At 36.3% G+C, this 24,539-nt stretch overlaps 1 protein-coding gene across 1 annotated transcript in view; it reads right to left on the bottom strand.

Moving 5' to 3' along the window:
- Positions 1–6,728: 6,728 nt before the first annotated feature.
- Positions 6,729–24,539, bottom strand: part of Klc (kinesin light chain) — a 55,916-nt gene continuing 38,105 nt past the window's right edge. Inside the window, exons 8-14 of the mRNA XM_069504042.1 lie at positions 22,890–23,014; positions 21,866–21,991; positions 20,647–20,725; positions 13,272–13,381; positions 12,038–12,154; positions 10,554–10,631; positions 6,729–8,901 (exon numbers count right to left, since the gene is read on the bottom strand). Of these exons, the coding sequence (XP_069360143.1) occupies positions 8,806–8,901; positions 10,554–10,631; positions 12,038–12,154; positions 13,272–13,381; positions 20,647–20,725; positions 21,866–21,991; positions 22,890–23,014 (731 nt within the window). The 3' untranslated portion in view covers positions 6,729–8,805. The remainder of the gene's footprint in view (positions 8,902–10,553; positions 10,632–12,037; positions 12,155–13,271; positions 13,382–20,646; positions 20,726–21,865; positions 21,992–22,889; positions 23,015–24,539) is intronic.

Here is a 24,539-nt window from a genome sequence, read left to right on the forward strand (position 1 = left end):
ACCTATCCCGACTTTCAGGATTTAATGAGTGTGAGATGCGCGCGCGCACCAGGGCGGGGCGTTGGGCGGGCAGTCGGGCACATCAAACAGTGGTCATAACTAATGGCAGTTTGTTTTATCAAGTTACGCTCGTTTGTCTGATGTCAGTTGCTTTGTTTTGTTGTGGGGTGAGACGAAATTGTCTTTTTGAAATATTTACATTAATTTTCGACAGTAAAACTTAATAGGAGGTGAACAAATTGAGACTTTTACTTGCATGATACAGTACATTCTGGATCCTTTCATCACTTTCCTAAATTTATGTACTTAGATTTTACCTACCTAATTGGGAACGTACCTTACGTCTTGTCTACTGTAAGTAGTGTTATTTTATTTCAGCTAATATAATATGACGTAATAAAATTGCGTGATTTTTTTGTATAGCGGTAGTTTATGGGACTAGAATTCATTATTAAAGAGAATAAGTTAACTATATTTTATTACTACAGTCCAATACCCTATTAGGTATATCACAAACAAACAAAAGGTTATATGTAGTAAGCGCATAATAATTAGTAAGTAGTAGAAGTAGAAAGAAAGAAAGAAGAAAGAAAAACGTTTATTTTTTAAAGCTGTGCCACAGATTACCCGTTAGACCTAGTTAGGTTATCCCGGCGCCTCTAATACTTGAGTACTGAGTAGCCAGTAGGTATATAATATTCTGAGAGGAGACCCATACTCACTTAGTGAGCCGGCGATCAGTTGATCATTATAATGATGAGGTAGGTATGTATATATATATAGTAATATGTACCTATTTCACAGAATTTAGATTAATTCTCTCATGAAGGCTCTACATGTTAGACCGCCTCAGATGTTCCCCCTTCCCACGCAAGCTTGGTTAGGGTTTGGTCCCGCTATAGGTAAAAAGGTACCCTTACGAACTTGCTTTTGCCCTCGGCTTTGCTGCTCGAAAAATTCGGATTTACTCATCTCAACCGGTTTTTTTCATTCCATTACAAGTTAGCCCTTGACTGCTTTCTCATCTTGTGTTAAGTGATGATACCCCTTATCGGTTTCTACGCGGCATCGTACCGGAACGCTACGATTCGTAGTAGTTATCTAGCCAAAGCAGAAGTCTCCCACTAAATCTGACTAGAGATAATTTAGATTTTTTTTTGTTACCTACATTAAGTTATTATTCAAACACTAATTCAATCAACAAGTCGCCCGTGGGAAGCATGGGGTGGGTCGCTCCCGGGGGAGTCGCCACTACCCGGGCTAACACGTGTAACTGCCCTTTCACACCTAAATCTTCATTAGGGTGTCAATTAAAATAATTAATAAACTTGATTGAATTTTAATTAAATAGCTGATGCGATTACCTACCTACCTAATAGACTTCCACTTAGAAAGGATTTTCAGAAATTCCACACGAGCAAAACCGAGGGGGGGAGCTGGTCAAAAACTGGCGTAGGTATACCTACCTAATAAGTTCCTAAGTAGACATAATTATTATTTAATTAGGTTAGAGGAAAATCTAATGGCGTGTATAACCAGGCGGTACAACTCAATGAGAAATTAATAGGGCATCGGAACGACACATCCTTTCATTCGATAAACATTGAAGCTACGCCGTATAGTCCGCGATAGGTCAAGGTGGCAATCGGGGTATGAGGCGGGGGGACGCCCCGCACACCCGCCCTCGCCCGCACCGGGTTAACGCAGGGCGTTCCCACCCCGGTTGCCATCTCGCCCTGTCGCGTACTATAGTATCATCATGATCAACCCATCGCCGCCCACTACTGAGTACAGGCTCTCAGAATGAGAAGGGAAGAAGGGCTCAGAAGATTGGCAGACTTCACACACATGATGAGAACATTATAGAGGACTCTCAGGCATACAGTATTTCCTCACGAAGTTTTCCTTCACCCTTAAAGCAAGTGATACATTATAATCGCTTTAAACGCACATAACTGCGAAATGTTAGAGGTGCGTGCCCGGGATGGAACCCCCGACCGCCCGTATAGGAGATCGACGTGTTAACCATTAGGTTATCACCGCTTAACCGCGATTTGTTTAGCTAGGCATAATTTTCTCATTTCTCGTTTGTCGACCTCACGCGTGCGTCCCCATGTTTTGGCAGCTGCGTCTCTGGCTGGATACATACATACTCACTTACCATGTTTTACTCAGCTCCTGTTTACTCATCACATACTTTTGTAAAGCTGTGACGCACCAATGTCATGGAACTCTTGAACATGGATGAATAGGTATGTGTAATGCTATACCGCTATACTACTTACAGTATACGCGGCCGAAAGTAATGTGCGGATTGGTAGACTACACACACCTTTGAGAACATTATGGAGAACTCTCAAGTATGTAGGTTTCCTCACGATGTTTTCCTTCACCGTGCGTGCCCGGGATCGAACCCCGACCTCCGATTAGAAGGCGGACGTCCTAACCACTAGGCTATCACAGCTTTTTCTACCTACTTATTAATGAAATATTAATAAAAGACCATCCAAAATGATTCGGGATCGTTTATATAACGGAGTGACCCGTCATAAATAACATGCAATGTGACTTTAAGCGCCTCTGGTTTTCTCATCAGAACCGAAATATCTGCCCACACCAGTTATAAATATAATAGTTATGTAATTAATGTAAGTACTGAGGTTCGTAGCAAACTACTAAGTAAATGAAAATTTAAGATTACATTTTTTTCACATAGGTAGGTACCTTACTTATAGAAAAAAAAAACCGGCCAAGTGCGAGTGCGAGGGCGTGCACTTGGCCAAGTGCGAGTCAGACTCGCGCACCGAGGGTTCCGTTCTGGTCGATTTTTTTTGGCATTTTGCACGATAAATCAAAAATTATTGTGCACAAAAATAAATAAAAATCTGTTTTAGAATGTACAGGTATATGATACCCCACTTGAATCTTACTTTGAAAGTTGAAAATACTAATCATTAATTCACAACACGTTTTGTGGGTGATGTAACCAAAAATTCACGGTTTTCGGATTTTTGCCTTTACTTGCGCTATGAGACCTACCTACCTGCCAAATTTCATGATTCTAGGTCAGCGGGAAGTACCCTATAGGGTTTCTTGACAGACACGACACACGGACAGACAGACAGACAACAAGTGATCCTATAAGGGTTCCTTTTTCCTCTTGTAGTACGTAACCCTAAAAATAAGGTTATTATTTAGGAGGTTGATTTTAATAAAACACTTGAATAGTTTACAATTATTTATTTCAGATAAAATCAACTGAGATCAATGTATTACAAAAGCCGTATTATATATTTCTCGACCGCGCAGGAATTCATTCATTTAACTAAATTATTGCCTATCAAGCAAATAGCAATTGTCATTATGTTAAATGGCATTATGGTTAAGTAGTTCGAGAGATTACCCCTTACAAACAAACTTAAAAACTTTACCTTTATAATATTAGTAGAACAGATTAAACTTATTGTTCCTTGAGTATCATGGATTCCCCAAGTAGGTAACCTGCTTTCTTTGGTCTTTAATCTTTGGCTTTACTACTTAGGTTCGCTGCGCGCCACAAAAGTTGAAAAGATGTGTCCTTCTTCGCTTATTGGCGTGTAGTCTGTAGGTACAATACGCTAATTTATTTTCAGCCTTAAGAACTTCATCGCAAATTGGAGAAGAACCTATACCTAATATCTTAATAATCTGTAGGAACCTAGGTTCAACTTTTGTGCCGCGTAGCTATACTGCAGAAGACAACACAAATATGTATAAGTAGTAATATTGTTTTTTACAATTTTTATTTGATTTCATGCGCGGTTTTAATTAACTCAGAAATATTAAAATATTCTAGTATTCCTATTACCTAATAATTAAGGCTTTGCACATTAATAAAGCCACGATAAGCTTATATTAAGTACACTTTTGGGCAAAATACTGACAACGCGATTATTTCAATACAAAATTAAAATTATTTTCTAACAAACACGATTTATAGGTAAAATACTTCGATAACATCTACTGTTAATAAAATATTGTTTTGTGACCTGTGTATCTTAAAACCCCTACTTTTGCTTAGTTTTATGTTTGTAACCTGAAGAATTTTATTAGGTACTGAGAAAAATAATTTCTCATGTGAAATATTTATTCAGTAGAGCCGTTAATAAATTTCATACCTTTTGCACTCTTTTGTGCCAAAATCGGCTCTTTTATTTTGAAAGACCTATTTTTAGCATTTTCCATTTCACTTTTTTACAGACTCATCTCATCGTTATCTCATAATTATTAGAGGAAGACCTTTGAGGCAATTTTTGTTTTATTTCCTTAACGCCAGGGAAGTTAGAGCCTGCAGATTATTTCATTTTGTGACTTATTTTTGAGAAGACTCACTTGTTATTAAGTTCAATGATCAAGACCCTTTTACTATTCTACTACTATTTTTAGATACCCATAATTTTGACGGGCCATTTATTTGCTCATCGTAGGCCAATATCATACCTGTAGCGACAGCATCCACGAGGGTATGAGATAGCCGATTATTTTCCTTCAGATAGGTTCTGCTAGCTACCTGCTGATCACCAGGTGATGCGTTAGATCATCTGTGGTTAGATCATTGTAGTTATTTCAGACTTAGTATTAGACCTTAGACGTACCTATTATTTGAGGCTGGCCTTCTTATTTCGAATTTTTATTACATTTTTAGAGATAGATCCATTATGCTTTTACGGCTCTGGGTTCTAGCTTGATAGACCCATTAGTAGTTTGTTCTATTTAATTTTTTTAGGTCAATATCATGACTGTAGCGACAGTATCCTGACGAGGGTGGTGGTGAGGTATCCGATGAAGAGTTGCCGTCTGCTGGGGTTGACTGTTAGCTACCGCTGGTTGCCAGGCGGCGCGGGGCTCGCCGGCCGCTTACTGAGCTCGGACAGGGAGCTTGCGCGCTTCATGCTGCTATGGGAATAAACATTTTAAAAATAAAAAAAATGTTTTGATTTTAAAATATAGAGACATGAAAAAGCTCACTTAGAATGTCGAATCTGCTCTGATATAATATCTAGGTCATTAACAAAAAATAGAATTAAGATCATCATGGAAAAAAGATTGATTGAAGTTCTATTGTTTAACAAAAATACCATCAAAACTTCTGACCTTCGCTTAGTAAATGCCTATATTATAAAAAAATTAAAGCTACAAGATTATCGTAGGGCTGTATCTATCGGTGCCTATACCTAGTGGTAGCCAGATTTTCGTGCTTCCTATCACTACGAAGATAATTTGATAAATAGGTAGATACTTACTTTTTATCAAAACTACCTAATAGGCTAGTTGACACTTTTTTTAAGTTGGTCTTAAATGGTTAATATTTGTCCTATTAGATCAAAAAAATTAACACTATATTTTTTTGCGCCCTAAAAACCGTAAAACTTTAATTTAAAAATATATTTTTCATAGACAGCTGAAAACACTGTCGGCCATGTTTGGCCTATTGATTATCTGTGCTCTGACGTCATGCATTTGTAAACAACAGCATAAACTTCCGTGACATAGGGATGACATTTCTTTGTTTACATATTTAATGACGTCACATCATGGCTGACAGCGTTTTCTGCGTTTCAAATAAAAATAAAAACTGTCTTTTTTAAAATTGGATTTATATATCCATCCTGCGTTTTTAATAATTGTTATTGATATATTTCGTTGTCTTAAGCAAAATACTATAATAAATAATCATTTATTGGACGAAATTAGATATGAGTCAAGTAGCCTATTTACTAACTGTAAACTATTAAAAAAATGTTTTACCTACCTATATAATATTGTACTCTCATTTGCGGATTGCAAAAAACTTTGTTTTTTTTCATTTACCCATTGATTAAAAAAAAACAAAACAAACCTGTCCGGATCGTCGCATTGGGTGTAGTCTACATCGGGAGGCAGATGGGCGGAGTGTCGGCCGGCGAGGCGGTGCAAGAGCCTCACCGACGAGCGCCGCAACGACTCGCGAAGTTTCGAGAAACTCGCGCTGCGGGCCACCGCGCCCGCGCGCGAGCCCTGCCCCGTGTTATGCAATTTACACTCCATTCTTATATTAAAAAAAAAATGAATAGGCTGTATGATTTTCGACCTTTGCCTTATGGGGATAATTAATAAAAGGAATGGTTTTGTCAAAAGTCGTTTCTTGAAAACACTAGAACCCAGAGACTACAAGATAGTTATAAATGAAAAAACACGAGCTATGGTTAAGGTTTTTTTAATGTCGAGAATATTGCTCAAAATTTAATGAAACTCGAGCCGTGTACAAATCGAAAAAGAACTTTTTCCAGAAAATGTTTTTCAGAAATGTTGAGTATGGATAAGTGATTTTTTTACTTATTTTTAAACTAAGTCTGAATTTCAGAATACTGGATTATTGAGAAATCTTAGACTAGAAATAAATAAATGGGATATTGCTAGTTTTTACAAAAAAAGAAATTTTTTGAAAAATCAACGATGAATGATCACTAATGTATAAAACAGCGAATGGTTGAGATGCTACATGCATCTAATAAACTAACAGCGAAAGCCGCGAAAACTCCAATTTTGATTATTTATGCTTTTTCATGCGTTTTTTGTGCAGTATACCTACTTTTTTAATTTTTGTAACAAGTTTTAGTTTGGGCTATAAATTGCATAACACTGTAGACTCACCTTTTATATTTCATTTTTAAAATAAGACAAAAGACAAATAAAATAAAACAAAAACAAATGATACATAAATATTTATTAACAATTAAAAATTACCATTCGAAACCGCGACATTGAGACAAGGTAGCAAATTCCTTTTTTTTTAATATTTTGGTACTTTTGCAAAAGTTCGTTTTTTTGTAACAGAGATTCCTCAGTAAATTGATATTTAATAAAACGACGTCAAACAAATTTGTGTCTCTAGTATAATATATTTAAAATGTTCTGTAAAATTAAAATTCACTCCCAAGCAGCACCCTTATACGAATAAAAATCGAAATTATAAAAAATACTAAAATATTTTATTACCTATAAAAGTCTAGGCGCACATGATGAAATTCTTAAGTGACCGATTTTAAAACCGGTCGACCATAAATTCTGACATGCGCGTCTACACTTCTCACATAAAGCTTAACACCGAAAACATATACGCTACACTGGAATGAGTTTAAGCATAACATTATTAAAAAAATAACATTATTGGTAGAACAAATAAAATACGCATGAAAAATTTCACAATAAAAATTACAGTCATGCATCTTCCGGCAATAATATGAATTATGTATAAATTTATTAAATTATTATCAGCAAATTAAAAAATAAAATAATAAAATCGTAAGCGAATAAAATAATATCGTTGTATTTACATGCAAAACATCAATTAATATAAATATATCGGATACGCCACAATTTAATAAATGCAATAGTATAGATATCAGATTCTGTTATCTCGGGCCTAGATTCTCTATGACATCGAAACCGTAACTACTGTGCCGTCAAATTTAACACTTTTTTATACAATAACTTTTCTTTTTTCTCGTGAATTACTTTTTATACAATAAGGGCCAAATTTGACGCCATAATTTTTCTATTACAAGAAGTATGTTTTACGATTTGAAAATTATAGTGAATAAGGTAATCCACTGAAAAGTAGCAAAGACGTGTTTAGTAGACCAATTAAATTACACACAGATCAAGTAATAAAAGTAATCTACTAAATCTGATTGGTTTGCTAAGCACGTTTCCGCATCGTTTCAGTGGCCAGGCATCCTAAGGACCTAAAGTCGAATTTTATGTATCGTTTAAAATGAAATGCTTACGTAATATCACATAATAATATACACTACAATATGTATTTAAACAAGTGATTTTGATTAAAAATTTAAATACAATACGTAAAATTCGACATTTTAAAATGTCATGATATTAAAACATTTAACATTTAAAATACTCACAAAACTTGCACCATCGGTGTACTGAGTTTATTTAATTATAAAATTAACTTAATGTTATATCTCTTACGGGACGGTATACATGCTTCAATAATATTCTTTCATATATCACTCATCTTGTTCGCATATATTTTTAATATTTTTTTGCTTAAACTTACACATATTGCATGCTAACATATTATTCTAAAGTAATAAGCCCGCCATATTGAATTCCATAGAGGCAAATTGTGATAATATGATTTTTTATTTTAAAATATATTAACTGCCTGAATTAATAAATACCAGGCATGTTTGTGGATTAAAAACGATAAAATAATAAAAGCGTTAAAATACACATTTTAACTACAAACAAAACATATATAAATAGGCGGGCAAAATTTGAGTGTGAGACATGAATAATCCTCGTAAATAAAATAATGAGCTAACATGTCCCAACCATCGCTGTATATAGATCAGCCTATTATAATAGTACGTAATCCTTCTACGAAAATGCTCTTGAATAATGAAACAAATCCGTATCTTTTTTATTATTTCGTAACGTTTTATTGCGACATTTAACTAGAATAGACGACAGCTGACAACTATTTAACAAGGACTAATTGTTTGATTCAAAACAACCTAAACATCTGGAAGCGCGCATCCAACTGTCAGCAAAATCAATCTAATTTTGTAAATCAGATTAATTGTAAGAGCGTGATTTATTTTACCTATAAGGACGTATCTATATAAATCGATGATTCAGTACAAAGAAATTAGAAATTAGCTCACTATCTCTCGCTGTAGCACCGCGAGGCCCGAGGAGCGTTCACATAGAAGCAAGTGAGTGCTTAAAATTAAAACCTAGAAAACTAGGTCTTAGTCTAGACTACTGGTGTGGCGTGCTGCTGCCTGTGTTGATTCCTAGCGCATTGAACAGTTTTGACTTAAGGTTCATACGGGGCTCACTCGCCTGGTTCGTGCCCTATGTAACAAAAACAAAAGAAAAACCTAAATAAAAATATGCAAATAAAATAAAACAAGCGTGTACGTGTAAAATGAAATGCACGACGAAGCGAGAAAATAAAAATATTTATATATTATTCACATAATATATTATTTTATATAAAATAAATTAATAATATTATCAAAAAATCCTTGTTTTAATAGATTGAAAGAATGCCTTTTTTACTGCACAAAACTTTTCTAAATTGAACGGAATTAAAGAAATTCTGTCCCTTTCGATATCGTCTGTATGGATAAGAAGAGCTTTTAAAAATCTTTTTCATTTAGTTAGTTTCGTGCACTAAAACGTAGTACAATTTTCTTATAAAATATACCCAGAATAACCATTTTTGGATAATGTGAAAAATTTCAAAGCTCAAAAGCATAGCCCAGTGCCGAATGTTTTTTTTGTGATTGCAACGCTGCCACACACAAACTCACACCACATCTACGTAAAACACTTTAAATGAACTTAATAACACAAGTTTTTAAAAAAGCATACGTATTTACCTTACAATAAATCTTATAAAAGCATTGTACATTGGCAAATTTAGTTTAACTTTGAAATATTGTAGTAATTTTTAATGTTCTTTTAAATTCAATATTTATAATAAGAATTAATTAAATAATGTAGAAAAAACTGTTTCTTCAAACACTACTTTTTGAGTGACAGTTGACAGCTCAAGGTCACTGACTTTCCTATTCTTATTTTAATCGCATTGTAAGACTTACTACCCCGTTTGCCACCTTTTACAAAGATTGGAATACTACCTTAAGTATGCACAATTATTTTATTTGAATAACCTATCCACTGACATTCCTAACTTAGAAACATTGGGTAGACAATTTTAAATAATGATTACGAAACACAACACCAAAACGTGCCGAAGACCCCTAGAGTAGACAAACACAAAAGCACAGAGCGCGTGAACAAGCATTAACAAGAAACGCAGATACCTAGGGAACACACGGATAGGATTACCAATAGATTTAGGATCAAGGATCATGGAATCATCTTTAGTGACACTGATTCCCTGCTACTTAGCATTATTACAACAAAAGTAAAATTTTTTGAACGACTAGCTACTTCAATTTTTACTTCATTATGATTAATTCTGACATAATACGTTCTGCACAGCTCTAAGTCACAGAATCTTAAATTATAATTTATTACTGGTAAGCCGATTTCTTGACCTCTGTCGAAAAAGAGTTCTCTAATAAAATAGATTATAATAGGATGTATTTCAGTATTGAAATACATCCTGAGTAGGTATAGAAAATAACTCTAGTAAACCGGTTTTAATGTTAAAATTAAAAATCGGCTACTCCAATTTTATTGAAAACAAGTAATGCGCGTTTAGCTTAACAGATATTTTCAGATTTAATAACAAATTTATTTATTTAGTTAAAGGTACATTGAAAAGTTTCCCTAGGGTCTAGACTCTTAGGGTGATTTTTGGTGGATACGGATCAAGGAACTAAGAAACCAATTTATCGTTGGATTTCTCACGTAACCCTCGGTCATTTGAAGACACAGCAGTGCAAGTGTAGCCTTATAGATGTAGTGAATTTTGGATAAATGAAGGGGATTTTAGGGCACCAAGCTTAGGATGGTGGGGACGAGGGTCTAACCTCTTCAAGTTCGCGCGGCTCCGCCTCCCGCGGGCCGCGACCACTCCTTGTGCGCGTCTGTTTCGCCATGTCCAATGCCTAAAATCGCATTTTTCCTTTTCACTCATAGCCCTATTGTATTATATATATATGTCCATTTCAAAAAACTGATTTATTTCAAGCCGATTTCTTGAAATCAGTCTGACAGGAATTCTCTTATAAAATAGATGAGCTCTATATTGAACAACTCTTTCAACTAAGCTGACTCGTGGTACTTAGCTCCAATTCGTTACTCTTTTCTAAGAAGTTACAATAAATTGCAAATCAATCGGCACTAATTTGTACTAAATAGTTCAACCTTTTTCTGAGAAAGTTACTGCGTGCCGACACTTATCATTCTCTTATATTTCTTCCTGTATATAATCATCATGTATTAAACTCTAAAATATTAAATTTTCCAAAAAAACCTATTAACATTTTTTATTAAGTTATTATCATGAACTTACATTAGGCGAGACATGCTAGGCAGCGTGCAAGATGGTTTTTTTCGATTTTATTTTGTGTTCAATTTGACAAATTACCAATACATATTGTAAAATTCTTTAAAAATGAAAGAATTAAGTATGGCATTTCATAAATATATAATGTATTGCTACTAATTTTATATAATAATAAAATACATTGATGCAAGGTAGTAAATAAACTACGTTATCAAGACCTACAAGAATATTAAATTGTATACAAAGTTTACAAACTAGTAATTTCAAAAAGTCGGTGAGTAATAACTGAAAACACTGACTTTCTTAAAATAAAACTATCTGGTAATTATTTTAAATACTCTTTATAACGCTAATAAAGTGAACCGATTTTTGTGTAATATTACCGTTGGAAAAAAAAAATTGCGCGTCAAGATTTTGATATAAATGTCATATTGTGTAAATCGTCAGTGGTTTGCGTATTACGGACTAAAAACCAAACTGAGCGCTAAGTCTGAAGACTAAGTAATTTTAATGATAATGTTTAACTTGAAATAATCGAAGTTTTGTCTAATCAAAGATACTATCACTAGCCGCTCAAGATCGTTCATGCCATGTCTACAGCTGGCGCTCCAAGCGGACAACTTGGGGAATCAAAATCGGTGGAATTTTCAACTTTAGGTCAATTGAACCAATCTCGTGAACGGATATAGGCTATTTACTATCCCGGAAAATCAAAGAGTTCCCTTCCCAAGGGATTCTTAAAGGCCCATCCGTTTAACCAATTTTATATGTTTGGCACAGAGGTAGCTTGCATCACGGAAAGGCAAAAGCAAAGAGTTCCCATGGGGTTTTTAAAAAACCTAAATCCATGCGGACAAAGTCGCGGGCATTATGACTAATAGTCAGAATTACTAGATGACCCCCAGACCCATAGATTATTTATTAGCACTCATTTTGGTCACTGAAAAGTATGGCACAGTCAGTTAGTCAGTCAGTCAGTGGACTTGGTCCTTTTTACTAGCTCACCTCTTTCCGGCTACGCAGCGCGCAGTCCTCGAGCGTCTCAGCCGCCTCGTACTTCCCTTGACGTCGGTACAGTGCACCCAGGTTCTTCAGCGTCGTGGTCACAGTGGGGGAATCCACCTGCAATAAAGAATATGCACGTAATTTTTTTATAATTTTAGTTCACTTTTTACACTGTTATAACATAGTAAAAATATAAATATTGTTTGAAATGCTCAAATTTTAAAAAAAAATAATATTTAAAACATTGCTAAAATTGGATCTGTTCAAACGCCGCCATTTTAGGCAGGCTTTGAATGACGTCACGATTCACGTCAGTCACATGTCACATGACAGTATTACTATAGGATACGGTTAGGCCGAAAAAATTGAAAACGTGAATCGTGACGTCACGTTCCGTTTCGACCAATGGTGATGGCGTTTGGCAGTGGCGTGCATAGGGTTCCAAGCTAGGGTAGGCATTAGTCAGTTAGGTTACCTATTTAGAGGCTGTCATGATGAAAAATGACCATTGAGCCATTTCAACTTGGGTAAGCAGTGCTTTTATGCCTCTATGACCTGCACGCCACTGGCGTTTGGCAAATGTAAATTTCACTCGATTATTTTGCACTTTTTAATCCATACTAATATTATAAAGTGTATCTGTCTGTCTATCTGTCCGTGTGCTAGCTTTTCACGGCCCATCCGTTTAACCGATTTTGATGCAATTTTGGTATAAAGACGGCTTGCATCCCGGGGAAGGACATAGGCTACTTTTGATCCCGGAAAATGAAAGAGTTCCCACGGGATTTTAAAAATCTAAATCCACGCGGACGAAGTCGCGGGCATCATCTAGAAAATAATAAATTATGCAATTAAAAATGAACTATATAAAAAAACTAGCTGCCCCGGCGAACTTCGTACCGCCTAACAGTCGATTCTTTTACAGGAAATTTTTAAATTTTTCGTGTGATCTAACCCTAAATTCACGGTTTTCAGATTTTTCCCCTAAAGCCAGCTATAAGACCCACCTACCTGACAAATTTCATGATTCTAGGTCAACGGGAAGTACCCTGTAGGTTTCTTGACAGACAGACAGACAACAAAGTGATCCTATAAGGGTTCCATTTTTCCTTTTGAGGTACGGAACCCTAAACAGAATTAGCGAAATCGGTTCAGCGGTTCTAGAGATTTACGATGACCAACACATTTGGTGATTCATTTTTATATATACATAGAGATGTGAATGAGACATTGCCTTCGCAGCCTTATGCCATCCGCCATATTCGCCATAAGGGGCGTTCTCCTTCTGCAGGTGCTTGTTCTCCTCGCGCTCCTCCGCCACCTGCCAGATCGGCTTGTTGTCTCCTGTGGACATCATAGCACGTAAACTATCTACTACTGAACTTATCATTGAAAAAATAATTGATTGATCTTTGACGATTATACCAGGCCGGGCTCATTTGGTCACGTGACCCTAGCAAATATGTACAGTCATCATCATCATGATCAACCCATCACCGGCAGAGTGAGAAGGGTATTGGCCATAGTCTACCACGCTGGCCATAGTCTAACAAGTACCCTGTAGTTTTCTTGACAGACCGATAGACAGACAACAATGTGATCCTATAAGGGTTCCGTTTTTCCTTCTGAGGTACAGAACTCTAAAAAGACTATAGTGTCTCTTATTCTACGTCTGTAACTCTACTACCGGTTCGGAATGAAGTTTCTACTGAGAAGAGCCGTCAAGACTCAAGACAATCAGTATCTCTCGTATCTTAAATAATAATCGTCAAAGATCTAAAAAAATGTGACACAAGTCGGGAAGGTGTGACACAAGGTAGACAGATGGTTGCAAAACTGTTCAATGTAGTTAAAAATAATAAAATAGATAAAAGTTAAAACTTGGCCCCTTTCCTACCTGTGCCACACGTAAGAAAAATCCAAACTTGTGTCACTCACCTATTATCACCCAAGTGGCATAATACTATTATTATCATCCAAGTTACAAAAACACCCCATTCGGAATTAAAATAAGGTAAATAAAATAATTGTATGTTGTCTTATGTAAAAATGTCGGTTCCGAATTTATTTATTTGATGGATTGAAATCAACAATACAATTTTCAAATTATAATAATTTCAATGATGTAAAAAATTAATTATATAAAATCGCATGAAAAACTATCAAAAAATTTAAGTGCACTAAAATAAAAGGTAGGTGTAGTCCGTACAAAATGACTCTTCACGCGCCATTTTTACTCTACTGGTCAATTACTGTCATGTCAAAAGTACGGGTCACTTTTAAAATAAGGACTAAAATCGTACCTTTGACATGAAATTTGACACAAAATGTTAAAATGGCGCATGAGGAGTTAAATTTTAAGCGTTATAATTTTATATTTATAATCCACATGGGTGAAAGTTTAACGCTAGTCCCCCTTTGGAATTTGGATAAGTTTTCATACGAACAAGTTTCTAAGGAATCTTGACAAATTTTTAAATCAATGTATTAAAATTCTAATAACAAGCATTCGATATGTATACGTATAACAGATCAATGAGTTGCGAGGCGCACAGCAGTGATAACAGCCAAGTTCTATGGTAAATATTTATTACTATTTATATTTATGTATATATAAAATTCTACAAACTCAACATGTTACAGTTGGCGTCACATAAAAAGAACTGTGGACAACGGTTGTGTCTATGCATATTTGCGTACTTTTACTTTTTTTATATTAACATTTTTATATAAATGTGTAGCGAACAAATGAGCAGGCGGATCACTTGATATTAAGTGACTGTCGCCGCCCATGAATATTTGCAGCACCAGAGGAACCGCCAATGTGTTACCTGCTTTGCAAAAATTTGTTGATCCGCCCCTTGAATAATGGCCTCAATGTTGAAATCTAGTGAGAACACCACTAAAGGGAATTGGCTCCACAATTTTCATTTGCAAAGAATTGGCATGAGTAGATCAATAATCTCCCACTGCGCAGGTTCGATGTTAGAGCTCTATTTAGATGACGCTAACTGTATAAATACGTAAAATGTAACATAAATGGTAGAAATATATTTGAAACGTCTATATTTTAATTTTTCATATCTACATTCTACATGCAAAGGAGTTTGGGTTACTAACAAAATATTTTTGTCTCGCTAAAAGTTTGCCTATAATAAATATACGATCTTTCTATTTTCACATGCAAAAAAATTTTTTTTTAGGTAAGCATTTTCTAGGCTACTGAGAAAAACGATTCGAAATGACAGACGCGTGTTTCAAATGTGTTTCTACCATAACAATTCTAATAAAGAAGCCAATAAGGCACTATTTACATCATAATAATACAAAGAAATCGCGTAATAAAAGTCGGCACAACCATAAAAACATTATTTTCCATATTCAGGTGTACCTACTCCATGCATTATATACTTACTACTGTTTTTAGTTTCTTAAGTTTCGTATATAATTTAAAAAAAAAATACTGTAAAAAAATATAATTTTATCACGCGATCTTTAACTTTGGCTGAAAAAAGTTCTATTAGGCTTAGGGTAAGCCCACACTGCAGAATTTCACCGCGCGATTTTTCCCGCAGAATTTTGTTACATATGGAAACTGAGCGCACGCTCAATTTCATCATACAATTTCCATGTCACAGAATGCAGACTTACCCTTATTTACGCACAGGCAAGAGAGCTATTTTTTTAAGTATACTCTTTTCACAACCATACTTTCTACCTTTACTGTAAAAGGTATAAGTGATTGCACTTTAATTTGTAATTGAATAAACTTGATTCTACGAAATTAATTATTTCATAGTCAAGATTGGTATCAGTATTTTTTTTAATATGTTATAGTCCAAAACCGGTACACCAGCGCACCCCGATTGGCTAAGAATGGACCACATAAAAGCAGAAGTCAAAGGTTTGGCCTTTGAATAAGAGCTCTAAGGCTGAGATCTATAGAGCGCACTTTGACTTTGCTCAGACTTAAGATTGAGTTAAAACGAAACAGATTTATGTGAGAGACATAGCTCTGTCTCGTTTTAACTCTGTCTTAAGTCTAAGCTAAGACAGAGTGCGCTCTATAGATCTCACCCTAAGATTGCTCGCCGGTCTTTCGACTTTGATTTAGTACATATAAAATCCAATAAAATCGATTTTTGTCTTTATAAATTACTGAAATAAGCCCAACCATAGATAGGCGTACCTAGTACCTATAGAAAGAAACGATTCATTCCTATATTCATGAGGTCGGTCTGCTATAGGTATTCTATAATATTAGTTAACTCTATAATATTATGCTGAACACACATTACAGTTCGTTGCACACTTCAACAAAATTAATGAAAACGTACGCTTTTTTCTAATATGTACCAAAGTAAACTAAACTTTATCTTGACTATGAATTTTGTTATTTTTTTTATAGATATTTTAGGTATTTTTTTAAACTGTATAAACGTGTTAGGTATCGAACTGGTTAGCAGATTATGATAATTAAAATTTTGTGGTGTATTTTTTATATACCCGCACGAATCCAATAAATTCCAATTGAAAATGCATTACGCTCGACGCGAACTTACCTATAATGTGTATTCAATTAAATATCATATTTAGAAATGAATATATTTCACTTATTGCACTCACTCTTTCCCACTTAAGTTCTAATTATTTTAGAGCTTGGGATGGCCTAAATATTTTTTTTTGTAAATAATGAGCTCTATAAAATATATTGTAAATATAATATTTCAATATTTCTTGAAAACTCTACAATTTGGCACTAACGATCAACATTATTAGCAGTTTTCTTAACAACTAAATATCATGCTATTTATTATATTATATGGACTGTCCAAAATCAAAACATAGTAAGCGTTTCAAAATATATTGTACAGAAATATGCAGTATGAAAAGCTATAAATAAGAAATATGATAACTTTTAATACGGCATTGCATATTTTTTTAAATAATAATAATAATAATTATTATTATTATTATTCGCTCGCAGCCAGGATGCAAAAAGCGGTCTTGCTGGACTCGGCTAGGATAGTCCGCCGATTTCTTCACCTGTCGCCCTGACCCCCGGCCGTTTGGTCTCCCCTGCCGGGGTGTAATCCTCCGCCCGGTACAAATATGTATGTATGTAATGTTTATGTAGGTTTTTTTTTAATTTTTATTTATATTTCTTTTGGCTGTTATATATATTTATCTTGTACACGGGCATGAGAGTAGATATATCGAGATAATAATAATAAATACACTTTATTTGCACAACCACAAGAAGGATTACATTAAAGAATAAAAAACACAGACAGAGGGAAGATACAAAAGGCGGATTTAATATTTATTAAGTAGGATTATTTTTAGATATTACTCACGGCTCGCATATTTAAATATTATGTAATTTAAACCACGCCGTATGTGTTTTGCTGTCAGTCCTTTCATCGGTCTGTACACATCTTTTGAAGATACTTATGTTTGGGTATATCATTTTACAACAGCCAGAAGCCTATTTTTCTAATAGCTCCAGGGATGATTTATTTTTTAGCGTGAATTTAAAAATGTTATGCTACCGAAACTTTTTCATATTCAATATTTTTCTAAAATTCACTGTTACTGAGACATATGAAGAAATAGGAGGAAGAAAGGATTTTTTCAGATTTGTTTACATTTTGTTTAATAAAATATTATCAGTATTTTTTAGTTACTAGGTTTTGATTTGAGACAGTCGAAACAATTTCTTATTTAAAATAAACAGCTACCACATTCTAATATACAGAAAAAAAAGAAATACTACTGCACTACGCAAAAAATTCGAGTATTAACCAAATGCAATTAGAGAGATCTAATGAAGAAATAATCTGTACTCGATACAATCAATTGAAAAAAAAAAAAACATTGTACAGGTTGTAACCAGAACGCTAGCAAAAACGAAGACACGTGACAGTACTGATGATTACTGGATATTATGATATCACAAAAAAAACGCGAAAAAAATATAAAAAATTCCTATATTTTGTAAATGTTCACAATATATTGGAAATAAAACATCTGATTGACGCTAGAGGTGAACCAACGTTGCGTAAGTAGGCCACTCGGAGTCAATGCCGCGTCGTACGTGGGACATCGACCTGTACTTTTGCACGCTATACATTGCGGGTTTGAAAAATACTAAATCACTAAAACTACAAAATGAGGCAAATGGTTATTGGTATTGGATTGTGTTTAGGTAGTATAACAATAACGCTAAGTTTTCGCTAGCGTTCTGGTTACAGCCTGTATACCTAATATAAATAATCCAGTCTATATAATTATTAATATGTCTAGTTCTGTTGCACACAATCGCTAAAGTAAATTAAATTCAGTCAGATCTAAATCTAAATCACCCTTTTCTGCAGGGTGCATTATAGAAGGGATTGCAATAATAATTATATTTAGACCTGTCATTTCAATGTCATAATAAGTACAATACCCAGCAGGAAATATTGCACAACAAACTTAAGAAAAGAGATTTCGTCTTCGTAGAGCGTTGTCTCTGTCACTCATAGCTATGCGACGTTTTGTGTCTCAATGACAGAGAAACCTAATTCTACTAAACCGTTATCTCTTTCTAAAGTTCGTTGTACAGTACGCGGCAGAAAAAGTTTACATCGACCTTTAGACAGAAATAGCGGTTTTGTAGAGCATTGTCTCTGTCGTTCAGACCGACAAAACGTCACATAGGTACGAGTGACAGGGACAACGGTCTACAAAACCGAAATCTCGTTCTAAAGGTTGATGTACAATATTTCCTGCCAGGTAAATACTGTACTTATTATGATCGTGCAATGACAGGTCTAAATCAGTGGCGTGCTGGTCATAGAGGCATAAATGCACTGCTTACCCCAGTTATAATAGCTCAATACATATTTTTCATTATGACCTGCCAGTAAACAGGTTCTCACCTAACTAATGCCTACCCTGGCTTCAAACCCTGTGCACGCCACTGGTCTAAATATATTGTTATCCCTTTTATAATGCACCATGCAGAAAAGGATAACATTAAATATTAGATCTGACTGAATTTAATTTAGTTTAAGAGATTGTGTAAAAAAGAATTAGGCACATTGAGCGTCTCATTGAAAAACTTATAAAAATCGTAAAATTGACATTTTATTATTATATAAACTAAGGCTGAGATCTAAAGAACGCACTCTGACTTAGCTTAGACTTAAGACAGAGGTATATTTCATACATAAATCTGTCTTAAAGTCTGAGCAAAGTCAAAGTGCGCTCTATAGATCACAGCCTAAATAATATGTACACTTCATCTGCATATACTCGTAAATGGGAATGTAGTAAGGTATTGCACTTCTTCAATATAAATCAGCAGTACACAGTGTTGGTGTATTTTGTATTCGTTATTTTTTTGACACTTTATTATTTAACGACGTTATATATTCTGAAACGGTAAAACAAATATGTCAAGCGAACGAAAAAAAATGCAAAGTTAGGTGCGCGATGCATATTTTGCAACTGAGATTTTTAATAAATAAATTCTACGAGCGGCTACGCACTTATCCAATCCGAGTCCGCGAAAATAGAGGTATAAAAAACTCGGATAAATAGCCCCGATTCTCCAGTCTCTCTCTAAACTAAATTTAGAGTATCTGCATCCTTTTCTTTTTACTAATGCTAAAAAAGGAACGGAACATGACTTTCACATTTAAAGACTCTAAATTTTAGTGCACAATACAAATTTAAACAGTAGGTTCGCGAGTGCGTGCTAAAATCACGGGTTTTACCATCTAAAAATTAAATTTAGAAATGTCAAACTGCTTCTGTCCTTTTCATATTACAATAGTAAGAAGAGGGTGCGAATACTCTAAAATTAGGTTGTGCTTAGAATCGGTGCCATTGTTTACGCACTAATCCGATGGTCCAAATCCATGCTATTCAGTGGACTTCTTTGACGTCAACGTCATATGTCCGATTTGAATCCGATGCACATCCGATATTTTCACGGATGTCGGAGAGAACTCGGATGACGGAAGTCGGAGTTACACAAATAAAAACATACCATAAAAATACCATACAGCGTATAAGCTACCATACAAACGGTTCATGACTACTTCTTAACGTATTTTCACGGATTCGGGTCAGATGCACTGCGTAATAGCCCCCAAGATAACAAAATGGAAAAATACAGGATTGTAACAAAACGGAAAGTATTAGGCTCAAGACACACCAGTAGGGCCAAATTGCGGCGTCTTTCTTGAATATCGTCTAAACTAAGCTGCTTTATTTATTTTGGCGTAGCGGTTTTCCTTCGTGTTTCGTTTCCAGTACACCAGTTTCAAAGTACACAAAGCGGAGTTTAGTTATTCTTTTAAAAAACTGATCTGAGACGAAACCCAATAAAATTCAGCCGGGTATTATTTTATATAGAATGGGTAAGTCGTCTACTGCGCAGGTAGAAGTTAAATGTTCTTACTATTTGACCGCGTGCGAACAAACTTTCAAAACTTATCAAGCAACTCCTCAAAATTTCAAACAATATCTCGAGCGTGATAACATTAAGTGGTACTTAAGTACAGTAATATAACGTGTTAGGAAGTGAGTGTTTGATAGCAAAAGTAGTAACCACTCACCATCAATAGTGCCGAATTCCCGCTCGTGCGCGCGCGTCAACACTTGTTTGTATAGAGTTTCGGCTTCCTTGTATTTGCCCTGGGATAGAAACAAAAATAGAGTTACAAAATGTAAGTAGTTGAATAACTGACAGAAGCGAAGCTCACCCCCTCTCTTTCTCTCTTTTTTTTTTTTTTTAAAAGAATATTAGCCATGTTAAATGACTAATATTCCCCTTTTCTCTCCAACTAAGCGTCAGGCTTGTGCTAGGAGTAGGTACGACAATAGTGCAACGGGCGGGGTTTGAACCGTCGACCTTTCGGTTTTCAGTCCTCTCCTTTACCGGTTGAGCTATTGAGGCTCTAAATCTGTCTCGCTCACTCATATGTCAAACAAATAGAGCGTCTTTTTCGTGCCGATCTAAACACAGCTTTTTTTATATTGGCATACAATTGAAACTGGTATCACCAGCAGTGCAAAGTACAATTAATATACCAAGTGGGGTATCTAAATATATAAAAGGAAAAGGTGGGTGACTGACTGACTGACTGACTGACTGACTGATCTATCAACGCACAGCTCCAACTACTGAACGGATCGGGCTGAAATTTGGCATGCAGATAGCTATTATGACGTTACGTCATTGACGTAGGCATCCGCTAAGAAAAGATTTTTGAAAATTCAACCCCTAAGGGGATGAAATAAGAAGTGATAGGCTAGTGGTTAGGACATCCGCCTTCCGTCCAGAGGTCGGCGGTTCGATCCCGGGCACGCACCTCTAACTTTTCGGAATTATGTGCGTTTTTATTAAGTAATTAAATATCACTCGCTTTAACGGTGAAGGAAAACATCGTGAGGAAACCTGCATGCCTGAGAGTTCTTCATAATGTTCTCAAAGGTGTGTGAAGTCTACCAATCCGCACATGGCCAGCGTGGTAGACTATGGCCATAACCCTTCTCACTCTGAGAGGAGACCCGCTCTCTGTAGTGAGCCGGTGATGGGTTGATCATGATGAAGGGGATGAAATAGGGGTTTGAAACTTCTGTAGTCCACGCGGACGAAGTCGCGGGCATAAGCTAGTCTTATTATAAAAGGGCTTTAAGATTATTAAAATCAATTTAATAATATTTATTTAGTCCTCTTAATAAAATAAAATAAAAAATCGACTGTGGTACGGAACACTCGGTGCGCGAGTCTCGACTCGCACTTGGCCGGTTTTTTTTATATTATTTGTTTACCTGTTTGAGGTAGCAAGATGCGAGGTTGTTTTTGGTTTTGGCGACATTGGGGTCATCAGGTCCAAGTTTGCTTTCGTAGATTTCCAACGCACGCTGATAGTATTGCTCCACTTCTTCGTATTTGTTCTGAAAAATATATTTTTACGTACATAGATAGAAGACCCTCCCACTCTAAAATTAAAATGCCTGTAACTTTGAAAATCTTTGTTGGATTTTAATATTGTTGGGGTTCCGTATCACAAAAGGAAAAACGGAACCCTTATAGGATCACTTTGTTGTCTGTCTGTCTGTCTGTCTGTCTGTCTGTCTGTCAAGAAACCTACAGGGTACTTCCCGTTGACCTAGAATCATGAAATTTGGCAAGTAGGTGGCTCTTATAGCTGGTTTTAGGGGGAAAATCTGAAACCGTGAATTTAGGGTTAGATCAAACAAAAAAAATTAAATTGTGGTCATGAACTAATAATTTGTATTTTCAATTTTCGAAGTAAGATAACTATATCAAGTAGGGTATCATATGAAAGGTCTTCACCTGTGCATTCTAAAACAGATTTTTATTTATTTTTATGCATCACAGTTTTTGAATTATCGTGCGAAATGACGAAAAAATACGACTATAGTACGGAACCCTCAGTGTGCGAGCCTGACTCGCACTTGGCTGGTTTTTTTTTTTCAGCGAACGTCATTATTTTTATCCTAGTTTATAATAAAGTAATAAAAAAATTGAAGTCAAATACCCAATTAAGCTCGCACTGCGTTGCGGTAGTTATTAGTTAGTAGTGTTGAGTAAATTCGGTCAGTACCTGGTTCTGGCAGAGCAGCGCGAGGTTGTTGAGCTGCTTGGCCACGTCGGGGTGGTCGCGCCCCAGCACCGCCTCGTGAATGCACATGATAGTCTCTTTAAGGTATATCAGGCTCACTCCGCAAATAAATAGCGACCCTAGTTACGACGCAATAAAGTCCAATTCAGCTCGCACTGCGTTGCGGTAGTTATTAGTTAGTAGTGTTGAGTAAATTCAGTCAGTACCTGGTTCTGGCAGAGCAACGCGAGGTTGTTGAGCTGCTTGGCCACGTCGGGGTGGTCGCGCCCCAGCACCGCCTCGCGGATGCACAGCGCGCGCTTGCACAGAGGCTCCGCCTCGCGGTATTTGCCTGTGCACAGAGACACACTCATTAGTTACAGTCATCATCATGCTCATCATCATCGTCATCATCATCAGCCTGTGGACGTCCACTGTTGGACATAGGCTTTCCCTAAAGAGCGCCACAACACCCGGTCCTCAGCCTTCCTCATCCAGCCACTTCCCGCCAGCCTCTTTATATCGTCGGTCCATCGTGCTGGAGGGCGTCCCACACTACGCTTGCTTAAACGCGGTCTACACTCAAGGACTTTCCGGCTCCAACGGCCATCACCTCTACGACAGGCATGACCTGCCCACTGCCACTTCAGCTTGCTAATAGTTTGGGCTATGTCAGTGACCTTGGTTCTCCTGCGGATCTCCTCATTTCGGATCTTGTCCCTCAAGGAAACTCCTAACATAGCCCTCTCCATAGCTCGCTGAGCGACTTTGAGTTTGTGGACAAGGCCGTTTGTTAGTGTCCACGTTTCAGCATCATCATGCTCATTCATGCAGAAATCGTGATATATAGGAACATCGAGATGTCAAAGTACCGACCATGATCTCACGGCATCTTTGACATGCCCTTGTCTTTACCCTTCATCATGATCAACCCATCACCGGCTCACTACAGAGCACGGGTCTCCTCTCAGAGTGAGAAATGTTTTGGCCATAGTCTACCACGCTGGCCATTTGCGGATTGGTAGACTTCACACACCTTAGAGAACATCATGGAGAACTCTCAGGCATGCAGGTTTCCTGACGATGTTTTCCTTCACCGTTAAAGCAAGTGATATTTAATTAATTAAAACGCACATAGCTCCGAAAAGTTAGAGGTGCGTGCCCGGGATCGAACTCCCGACCTCCGATTAGAAGGCGGACGTCCTAACCACTAGGTTATCACAGCTTAGTTACAGTACCCGGCAGGAAATATTGTACATCGACGTTTGGGAAGAGATAGCGGTTTCGTAGAGCGTTGTCTCTGTCGTTGAGACGAACAAAAACTACTAACCCATATCAAATTAGCCTGCTACCATCTTAAACTGTATCATCACTTACCACCAGGTGAGATCGCAGTCAAGGGCTAACTTGTAATGGAATTTAAAAAAATATCCACCAGTGGAAGCTCGGCCGACTATTATGATGATCAGTACCCATATCATAAATGCGAACGTGTGTTTGTTTGTTGGTTTATTGGTTTGTCCTTCAATCACGTCACGGTGCAACGGATTGACGTGATTTTTTGCATGGGTATAAATGAAGACCTAGGAGAGTGACATAGGCTACTTTTTATCCCGGAAAATCAAAGAGTTCCCACGGGATTTATAAAAACCTAATTCCGCGCGGACGAAGTCCTGGGATTCAGCTAGTATTTAATAAAAACTGCCATACTCCTTCCAGCTTAGCCCGCTTCCATCTTAGATTGCATCATCAATTACAGTTCTTGCAATTCACGAAGGCGAGTGAACTTTACTTGTGGTTACGTCGTATACACGGACATTACGTACGTGTGCGTGCATGTCGGACCAATCAGTCGCTAGCAAGCGCTCGCAAACGCA

Source organism: Maniola hyperantus, chromosome 16 (assembly GCF_902806685.2).
Source record: "Maniola hyperantus chromosome 16, iAphHyp1.2, whole genome shotgun sequence".
Lineage (NCBI taxonomy): Eukaryota > Metazoa > Arthropoda > Insecta > Lepidoptera > Nymphalidae > Maniola > Maniola hyperantus.